The sequence below is a fragment of the Pteropus alecto genome, unplaced genomic scaffold (genome assembly GCF_000325575.1).
Source record: "Pteropus alecto unplaced genomic scaffold, ASM32557v1 scaffold5, whole genome shotgun sequence".
Taxonomy (NCBI): domain Eukaryota; kingdom Metazoa; phylum Chordata; class Mammalia; order Chiroptera; family Pteropodidae; genus Pteropus; species Pteropus alecto.
The window spans coordinates 4,864,312-4,875,510 of record NW_006441953.1 but is presented as its reverse complement, the minus strand read 5'-3'; the positions used below and the strand labels follow the sequence as shown (position 1 = coordinate 4,875,510).

General features: G+C 35.8%; 1 protein-coding gene across 1 annotated transcript; it reads left to right on the top strand.

The window, feature by feature from the left end:
* The first annotated feature begins 7,214 nt into the window (after window positions 1–7,214).
* GIMD1 (GIMAP family P-loop NTPase domain containing 1) lies at window positions 7,215–8,269 on the top strand. The gene is given in 3 exon segments (XM_025051820.1): window positions 7,215–7,954; window positions 7,956–8,136; window positions 8,138–8,269. Coding segments are annotated over 3 exon segments (495 nt in total). The 5' UTR covers window positions 7,215–7,772.
* Window positions 8,270–11,199: the final 2,930 nt, after the last annotated feature.

Below are 11,199 nucleotides of genomic sequence, written 5' to 3'. Positions count from 1 at the left end.
GTCCGCTTCACAGTAATTGCCCATAAAGTACAGTTGCTATTTTTATTACTATTGTTTCTATCATGGCTGGTTTTCTGGTGGGAGAGTTTTTATGATTAAAATGGCCTAGATCTACAAGATTAAGCCCCAAACAGAAACAAAGCACATTATTGTCAAACTTCAACTAACTTTGGATAACTTTAACTTTTCCTTTAGAAAATCCATTATTTCTTGATTTTATGTTTTAAATGTTTTTCTAAAACATTTTTATGGAAAGAAGCATGAAAATGAAATATCAGTTTACATATATTGGTAAATTGTGCTCCCCAGCGCCCCTTTGCCTTCTTCCAGTGGTCCTTTCTCCCCTCCTCTACACTCTGGTATAGAATCCCAACAGTAACTAGTGGAGCATATGAGTACCAACAACTGCACTCTGACAAAAAAAAAAGTAACCCCAGCTCTGCCATTTACTAACTATATGACCTTGAGCAAATCACTTAACCCCTCTGTGCCTGAAAGTCCTTTAAAATAGTGTTGATAATACTACCCACCTCAGAGGGTTGTGGGAGTTAATATATTAAAGTGTCTAGAACAATGCCTGATACATGGGCCACAAAAGTCTTAGCTTTCTATTATAGTATGCTGAACTTGTATGTAGTGTTGCATGTACGCACACACGCACACAAACACAAAATTGACATTTCCTTTTCTGCATCACTAACTACCTTTCTACAATGCATTCTTAAGACTCTGCATAGAAATGCATAGAAACCTACAATGGATGGCACTTATTTGATTCTCTTTTGCTTAGTATTTCAGTTACTCCTCAGCATTGTTAGGAATTTGGAAATCTTGAATTCCTGTTTTAGGTCACAAAAGTACATTTAGTGTTCATATGTTGTTTTATCTTTTAAGATGAAATAAAGGGCTGCTATATAGTAGAGCTTTGTTGTACTATATTTTATCCCTAAAAACACTGAAGACTTGAATTTAATACTAGTAACTACACCACTCATATAGCTGACACTCTTTGATAAGAGCCCGATAAAATTGTCCTATTGTCATGAATGATGTCTTTTGCATAGCTTAGTTGATGATTACGGTCCGTGAGTGGGCAAACAAAACACACACACACATGCATACACACATACACGTCCTATCTAACTTCAATATCAGATGGCAAAATACTAAGAGAGTTAGAGGATTTTTTGACCTTTCTGTAATTAGTAGTATCTTTTGTTGGTCCCAGTGTTTCAGACATTTTGGTATGAGCAAGTTTTAGTGACAGTATCTGAGAAGTTGGTTCCATACCCAGCTAATGCTAGGGGTAAAAATTATTACATTATCTTGGAAAAGAAAAACTAGGTTCTTAGGAAGATTATAAATACATTAGATAAGTTATAGTTATTATTATGTAGGGTCTATTTTTATTAATTTGAGACTCAATTATTGTGAAAAAAAGAAAGAAGAAAGTACTTCTCATAAAATGGAAGATTTTGTGGTATCAAGTGTAGGAGGAATCAGATGTGGTGTCTTCTCACTACTCTTCATGGCATTTGTAATGCTTTATAACATGATAAGGAAGTTTCTAGCACTTCTCAGGACATTATTAGAAGAATTTATAACTCAGAAATGTTTGCAAGTAGATAATATACATGATATAACTAGAGTCTCTAAGGAGTTGAAACCAGTCTTGTGTCTTATCTCAGAGGCTAAGGGGTTATAGCTTTATTAATCATTATGAGACCCTTAGCTTTTGTGCATTTGGCTAATAAAATATATTTATCCACAAAGGTTGAGTGCATGTTATTTCTTGGTAAGAGAAATAAAACAAAATCTTTAACATATGAAATTATTTTTATATTATTATGTCTTCGATGACATTTTGTATTACATTCTATCTTATTTCTCAAAGTGAGTAAAAAAGGTCTTTTATCAAAGAAGATGTAAATTAGGGTAATAAAATAGCATAAGTTGTTCAATAAGGCTTGGAAGCATTAAGGTCATTTGACACATTTTGAGAATCTGAAGTAAGCATCTTTGTTATGCTGAAATTTTTCCTCAAAATTTAATTTTCCTTTAGTAGGTATAAAATTAAAACTTCACTGATTTTTCTCTTGCTTTCAAGGCTGTGTTCATTTCTTAAATAACGGCTCAGATTTGGTGGCCAAAAGTTTAGCTTTGTAAGTTGAATCATTATATCCTAGAGGCATCATATTATAAGTTTCGTTTATGTTCATGGAAATATACTTTCAACTACAAAAGTACAAAAGTTAATTACATACACACACGTGCCCGCACACGCACATACTAATTATATAAAGCCAAACTCATTATGTAAGCCATCTCAGAACAAGAAAGGGGATATAATGGCAGAAATATAGGCAATTATATTTTTAAAAATTTAAAATACATATTGATTATATTATAAATCAAAATTGACACAAGAGTCAAATTACTATAATAGAAAAATTTTAAGTTGTACTAGAATGACTTCCAGGAAGTTTTCAGGCCTAGCTGTTTTCATGAAAGTTTCTTCAGATTTTTCTAGGGATGTATTCTAGAAAAATTCTTCAGATTTTTCAAGGTATTATTGCAAAACACCATAAAAGAAAGACATTTTCCTAATTCATTTTAAGAGGTTGGCATATTCTTGATCTGAAAACCTGACAAATATAGGATAAAAATAGAAAACTATAAACCGAGCTCACTATTTTAAAGTTGCTGAAATTATAGATAAATCTTAGAAAATTGAATGCAGTAACATAGCAAAATACCATACCCTGATTGTCAACAATTATGCTTGACTCCACACAGTTCACATCCTAAACAAAATCCCATTAGTAGTGCCTCTCATTACTGCAGTGGTTATTAAAGAAGGGGAGTAAAGAGGGAGAGGAAATGGATAGTTTGGAAAAAGAAATGTACTTAACGTGTCAGTCACCAAGAGGAGTCACTGTCCCATGAGCCCCAGGAAATAAAGATTTAAAAATGATTCTATTTTCCTCTCTGTTCTTTTCTGAACTTCCTCAATGCTTTGAAATACACATATTTCATTTATAATTTTAAAAAATTAATTAGAAATACTTAGGAAGAAAAAAATAGCAAACAAACAAAAACCAACAGCCACAACATCAAACAAAAACAACATCATAAGTGTTTCCATGCAGGGATGGGACTAGTGGAGTCTTTAAAATATGAAACCAACCAAGTTTAGACTGAAATCTCTCCTAGTCCCATTTATGTTCCTGCCCAGACCTGGGCATTATTCATTGCTCCAAGAATCTTTAAATTGCATTCAAATGAAGACCATCTGTCCCGCAAGTTTAACCTACTGACCAGTGTTCTCAAAAATTGTTTGAAAGGTGAGGTCTGATGCCTTATTCTAAGACCACCTCAGACTGAGTCAATCAACTCACTACCAACTTCAAACAGCTTTTCAGTGTTCCCTTTGACTTGGAGCAGTGTTGGCCAAGATTAAAGTCATTTAGACATCATAAATATAGATTCTGGTTATTACTCTAAGGGTCATCTTTATGGAAAGAAAACATGCAAGCAAGGGGTTTACAGTTCAAGCCAATGCAAATTGGAATTTGTATAAAAAAAACTGTGAGAGCATTTTTAAATCAAATTGCTGTAAGTCAAGAACTATTTATACTAAAACTCAATTTTATGGAGTATAAAGAAAAATTTTACTAAGTATAGTGACATATGATTTATATAATTTTTATATTATATGTATGTGTTCCAAGCTGAAATGTGCCCCTCCAAAATTCATATTTTGAAGTCCTAACCCCCAGGACCTCAGAATGTGACTGTATTTGGAGATAAGGCCTTTAAAGAGGTAATTAAGCTAAAGCAAGGTCGTGAGTACAGACACAGACATAAGCAGGAAAACCATGTGAAGACACAGGCAGAATATGACCATTCACAAGCCAAGGAAAAAGGCCTCAGGAGAAACCAATCCCACTGACACTTGGTCTCAGAGCTCTAGCCTCTAGAACTCTAAGAAAATTAATTTCTGTTGTTTAAGCCTCCCAGTCTATGATACTTTATTATGCCACCTGACAATTATGAAAAGTTGAACATCCTCTCAAAGATTCTTGCAAGTTCTTAGAGACAAATGTCCTTCTAGGGTCAACCTCTTGCCTCTCCTGAATTACTTCAGTTCAGAAGTCATTCCACAATCTCCAACTTTTGTGGTCCCTGTCCGGTGCTAACCTAGGGTGGATCTCAGCTCTTTCCATTAATTTCCATCAAAATAAACGAACATAAAGTAAAATGCTAACAACATCCAAAAACGAAACAAAAATAAGAATTCACATTTACACAAGGTAACTGTGAACATGGCAGACTTTACATTCCAGAAATGCAAAGAACTTAAAATTGAACGTTAGCTATTTGTGCTCTAACACAGTCCCTTAGTCATTCTGACCAGTGAGAGTCTCCCCCGCTTTCCCTCCTCCCCTCCTTTCCCCCCTACTCTGGCTCCTCTCCCCTATTCTCTCTCGTACACACCCTGACCTCCACTCTGTTCTTGGCTCTCCCCTCATCCCCGGAAGTTTGGCTATCACTTTTTGTGCATTGTGTTCATGTTCTCAGGATCCCCAATCTACCTGAAAGAGCTAATCAAACTATTTCCTCAAGTATAGAAAGTCCCCTTTCTCAGAGAAAACCTGGAGCCAGCTGTTAAAGTTATCCAGTTTTATCCCTGCTACATTATATTCAGCTAAATAACTGAAAGGAATGAGGTAATTTTCCAAGTTGTTTTTTTTCTCCACCTTGACGCAAAAATAATTAACATCAGTCATTTAAAATCATCTAATATTAATACGGTACCCTTTTATATGAACTGTAAGTGGACTCAGATCTAAAATCTCCATTAAACCTCTTGGAAATGATTTTAAAAATTTTCAGTCTCATTGGAATATTGCTCACACATATGAACTCTGAATCTTATTTTTTAAATAGTCAACTGTTGCATTCAGCAAATGATAGAAACTATGATTTCAAAATGGAGGATTTAAAAACTAAGAAGCTTCTACATGTTCCACCTCCCATAAGGAACATCGGGAAGGAGGCTTAGTTTGCCTTTATTCAAAAGATCTTCTACACAATTAATGTGTTGATGTAGATTGCCTAGTTGAAGACTGTCAGTTTATGGTTTGAGGAAGTAAACGAAAATAAATTCTGGTTCAAAATCACTTCTTAGGAAACAGGCTGCTACTGCCACCTGGGGGAAATTCTTTCTGCTTCATTCAAAAAAAAGGCAATGTGTTTGTCAGATGAAAGCATCCGGTTCATGTTTTCCTTGTCATATCCACACAGGAAGAAGACTTTTTAACTTTCTGCCCATGAAATCATAAGGCATTCCAGATGTCTCCAAGATTCCTTCACACAGAAATACATACTTCACAGACGTTTTGAGAGGTATAGGAGGAGATGAACCAGAATATAACCATATAAAGGTGTTTACATCTTATATACAAGAAAGTATTTTGGGAAGTATGTGTTATATACTAGGAAGTGAAAAAAAATCAAATTCATGCTTTCAATAACAAAATAAAACCCCTATTTTTACGCAAAATTTGTTTGGCTTCAAGTTATATTTAATTGTTTTAATTGTACTCCTTAAATATGCTATCATCAATTGATATGGAAAATGCCTGTGTTGGTATACTCATGCTAGTGATTCCATCAATTAAGATAATAAATTTCAATTGTATGGAAATAGTCAAGAGTGTTTTCTTAGAGACTTTATGAATTTATGAATTAAATGTTGCTGTGAAGTCAATATATATATATATATTTATTTCATGTATATTACATATCTATTTGTTGAAACTTTCATAAAGTAGTGATATGGTATTCATCAATTACAATGGAAAAAAATGTGACCATTGCTTTTGAAAGTCTAGTTTCTGTTGAACATTTGCCAATATTGCATAACTTTCTCTTATAGATAAATTGTTATCTAGCAATGTCCTAAAACAAAGAATTGAATCCTATAAATAGACATTTCAGGAAGTACCTAATGAAATTACAGGTCTTTCAGGTGACATAAAAAAATTAGTGCTGATTAGAGAACGACAATTAATCATTTATGTAGAGCATTCTGGTAACAGATTAACTAAATAAGACACATACAATATCAGCCTCAGACTTGTAGAATATCAAAAAGCTAAAGTTCACACCAAAGAATAACTGTACAAGCTTGAGGGGAGTCTGTGGGAAGAGCATTTTTAACATTAGAAAAGGTTCATGACATACAGCATATGGACTGGGATTTCATAATTTACAAAAAAAAAAAAATCATTCGTGTGATTCAGGGGTAAAAATAAATCTGAGTGACTAAGGTGCAACCAACACAGCTGAATGAGGTAGGTGAGCTGGGGTCACCTTGAAGGACTCCAGAAATGAGTATTTTATATGGGGGTATGAGGTTTTTTCAAAGTGTTCACGTTAGGGTGTGGGGAGATTGGGGTGGGGTGTGTTAGAGGACAAGGAAGGCCAGAGGTGCATGAAACTATATAATAGAAGCACAGTGATAAGCAAAAGTAACAAGTATGCAATATTAAATGTTTTTATTTCTGAATTAGTAGTTGAGCACTTTCAGAAATTGGCCAGTAGCACTGCCTTAATGATCGAATGAAAATGATCGATGACCTCATTATGCTATAAGCAGCTTATGTTCTGCACAAAGGATCAACTACAATTCTGGGGTGTTAAAAATAGAAGAGTCTCCCGGGGTTCTCCTTCCTCCTAACTGAGCTGCACGACATATTGGAATTTACTTTCCTTATTCCCGAGCCAATACTTTACATTGTAGGCCAAAGAGATGATTTATTAATTATTTCAAAACAGAAATTATAAATAATTCTCATTTTCATTTTTTTTTCATTTTTAGGTGGGGCAACCCTTGGTTGACCTCAAAGACTGCAAGGATCTTGTCAGTTTACAATCCCTTATTTTTTATTTTTTTTACATTTACAGCACATACTCTTCCTAGGTGATCTCCCATCCAAGTACCAACCAGGCTCGACCCTGCTTAGCTTCTGAGATCAGACAGGATCTGGCTTGTTCAGGGTGGCATGGCTGTAGACTAAGTAGTTCTCATTTTCATTAGACTGTTACCTGGTTGTAAAACAAAAACAAAAACAAAAACAAGAAACAAAAAACAAACAAACAAAAATCAGTAAATAGAAACAGAAGCCTTCTTTAACATTATTTATTTATATTTCATAGGAGAGAAGCATTCAGGAAGTCAGAATAGAAGACTTTTTGCAGATGCCACTTGCGTATTCAAGTGGAATGGAGGCAGGAGATGGGACATTGTTTAAAATGTAGGAAGGGCTGTTTCTCTCACTGTTCTTTTTCTGTTCCTACTTCTCCTCCGAGGGTGAATAATGTTCAGGTACTGCTGCTAACTTTGAACTCAGGAACTCAGCATCCATTCCTAAACCAACTGACCTACCACACTGATAAGTTAACATATTCCTTCTAAATATGGTTTACATTATCTTCATGTAATGTTTTTTTTTTCTTTCATTTTCCTGCAATTCTTGCTTCCTCTTCTCTTTCTTATCTGTATTTGACATCTCTCTTCTCTTCCATTGCAAACTACTGATATTATTTCAATCTTCCCTCTGTCACTGGGGTGTCTCCCCTTTAGTGAAAGACTCCTCTACAATTAGTCACTATGAATGAGGGGGAAGCACATTAACGGTACTGCTGGAATGTTCCAGGCCAGGTAAGAAGCTTTACATGAGGCGAACAAGGAAGCCTACTTGCTTATGCTGAGCTTTTGTTTATCCACAGCCATGATGGACTCCAAACAGATGATCATCACCTTGGCTCTCTTTGGCATGACTCAGAGTGGACAAAGTTATGCTGGGAACATGCTTCTGGGAAGCACTGACTTTCATAGCAGCTTTGCTCCATGTTCTGTGACCAAAAATTATAGTCTGGGCTGCAGTTGGCTTCACGTGTCAAGGAGGGCAAGATATAATCCTGCAGGTCCAGGTGCTGGACACTCCAGGTTATCCACACAGCAGGCTGAGCAACAAGCATGCGAAACAGGAGGCCAAGAAGGCCCTGGCACATCACTTTGCACAAGAGGGTTTCCATCTTGCACTGCTGGTTCAGAGAGCAGACATGCATGCCTCTTTGTGAACAGGAGGTGTCTTCTCCAGTCCAGGTGATCCAGGTAATACAAAGAGGCTATTACACTAATGCCATTATTCCCATTTGGAGGACATTCCTAATAGAAAATTATCCTAATGGAAAATAACTATGAAAAGCTGGTTAAAAGAGTAGTCGAAAGCATGTTTAAAACAAGTGCTAGTCACATAGAAATAGTTGGTAAAAATTACTTAATTTTCCCATGACGAATCATTTTTACAAGTTTTTTAGAGGAATTTAGTCAGTCATTTTATAACTAAGTCATTGAAAAAAATAAGATACTAAACTTTTGAGGTTAACTAAGTCTCAAACTCTTAAGAACCGTAAACCTGAATAAGTTTGTAAATGTGGTCCCCAGATTATCTGCATCAGAATAAACTAGGCTTCTTAAAAGTGAAGATTCATCCAAGCCCTACTGAAACAGTCTCAAGAGCAGAGCCTACATATCTGCATTTGCATTAACTTTCCATATATTTCTTAAAAAGTCAAGTTCTAGAACCACTGAACTAAAATACTGACTTGCATCCATTCAACATTAAGGAGACAATCTCTTATAGTTCGCCAATACCGATTCAGTCATTGATCACTACATTGAAAATCTGCACAGAGCTTAGTGATTGGTGAATAATATTTGAGTCCTGACATCAAAAAGCTTGAGTCTAAAAGAAACAAATAGATCAACAAGTATAAGACAATGCATTAAGTGGCAAAGTAGTGTGATATATGACCGGGGGAAAGGAGACAGCACTGTAACTTACATCATGATAAACATTCAAGAGAGATCCATGCTTTATTTATAAGAAAGGAATCAGGAATTTCAGATGCTTTGCTTGTCTCATCAGCTGTAGAGTGAGAAAGTGCTCCATTCTAGCCATGAGAAGACCACCGGGACCTGTGCTACCTTTGTCTAGTGATCCATCCCTGTTGTCTGTTCATTTACTTTAAGTCGTTGAGTTGGAGGCTTATGCAGCTAGTCTAGAAGAGAAGCTGAGGAGAGGGGAGAGGTCCAGGTATGGCCACAGCTAAGAGATGGAGAAAGTAATACCTACATACAGTATATATACATATATGAGCAAGGCCCACGTATGATCAACAATTCCTGGAAACTACTCATTAAGCTGCTCCATTTTATTCAATTTCTTGATTCTCTAGTCTGGGGCCACCCAAATTTAACTGCTGGACTTGACTAGTATTACTCTGTAGCCTCGTTAAATCACTGAGCTCAGAGAACTCATCTCTACTAGAAGCTTCATAGGTAAGTAAACTACAAGGAGAATAGAGAACAAACATTTTTCATGCAAAAGAATTTGTATAAATACTACTCTTCTTTGGGTCCAATCTCTGATCATGCTGATGCAGGATCTGTTATACTTGGAAAGACAGTGTACTTTGCTTTAAAGAAAGATGTGTTTTCCTTTCATTAGTAAAGGCATAAGATTGCTCTAAATGACAGACACACATTTTATTTTTCAGTAATTGTGCATGTTTCTAAAAATGAAAAAAAAAACAAAACAAACGTGTAATCATAAGAAACTAGTGGAAAAAATTAGGATGACAAGAGTATAAAAAATAATCCTCATCACCAACTCCTGAAAAATCAAGGACATGCTGTACAAAAACAAAGAAAAAGAGATGATTGCAATTAAGAAACAATGTGGAATCTAAGAAAGTCCATAAACCTTCCCCAAACTATTAAAGCCTACATTTCAAACAATATTTCTGGTGAGAAATCAAGGAAAACATGTAGATTTCCATCAGTATAATTTTTAAATAGTTTTAAAAATTCATTTAAAGCTACTATTAAATAAACATTTAGGTTAAGCTATAGATGAATGTAATTCAGTAAATTCAGTAAACGCATAAACAAATATTTCCAAAACTAACCTGACTTTCTTTTGTCTCTAAATTTTTCTCTATGCTGGTCCTGTGCAGAGCCAAAAAGGGAATGTAAAAGACATCATTTTGAAAATAGATTTTTCCAGTTTTAAGATTTAGAACAATATTGCAATTTCCTAATTTTTTGTTATAGAAATGTGAATTCGATTCATATATGTCTCCGATCTTTTTAAATGGTATCTGGCATACAGCTTTCTCTTAAGGCTGCCTTCCTTAGGTCAATGTCCAATTCAGGAGTTGAAGGCAATGAGAAGATGGGCTAGGGCAAACTCAGATCTATAATTTTTTTTTTTTTTTTTTTGCAGTGCAAATAACTTCTCTGCAAAGAGAACTCAGCGGCCAAGGCTTAGTAATCCTGAGGGGCGCAAAACCCCAGGGAGGCACTGCAGTCCTATTTTGGGCTTCCACTATGACCTTTGGTTGAAGATCACCTAAGCACAGGCTGGCTGTTTATGACCTTCTTCCTGAAGGTGACTCAGATACTGGTGGCAGCTATCTGGATGTTCTCACAGACTGGGAGCAGCTGCAGAATGTCTGAATATTCAACAGGACCCGCAGCTGTTAGGAAGGAGCAAGGGGTTGTTAAAGTCCTCTTGTTGCAGACACACCCTGGATTTTTTTTCCCCCTGGCTCGTGCAAAATGGGAAACAGAACATCTGCCTTCATCCTCTTCCTTTCCGCTTTTCTGGGGGCACTGACGCCTGCCATGGAAGGAGTCTGTAAGGTCAATGCTAGACAAGTGACCTCTTCTTTCCTGTACCTCCCTGTTGTCTCTAAATATCTCTCTCAATTTGTGCTCTAATATTTTACAGAGAGACATTAGAGGCTGCCAGCTGTGACAACTGAAACTCTTCCCTACGTGATCCTTTTTTTCTTTATTTATGTTAGGCCTTCATTAATTTACAACAAAATGGTAGAGATGTCAGTGAGTCATCTCCCTCAAATTGGGAAATAAAGGGAATGATTCATCTGAATGTTATCTGAATGCCATTCGAATGTTTAAAAAATCCACAAATGGATCAGAGCAGATATAATAAAGTCACCTTAAGAAAGTGCTAGCATGCAGCCAAACGACACTAAGAATTGAATCCAGGAATTGACGAAAGTCCGTATTCTTTCTACTATCATGGTATCATGTATTTT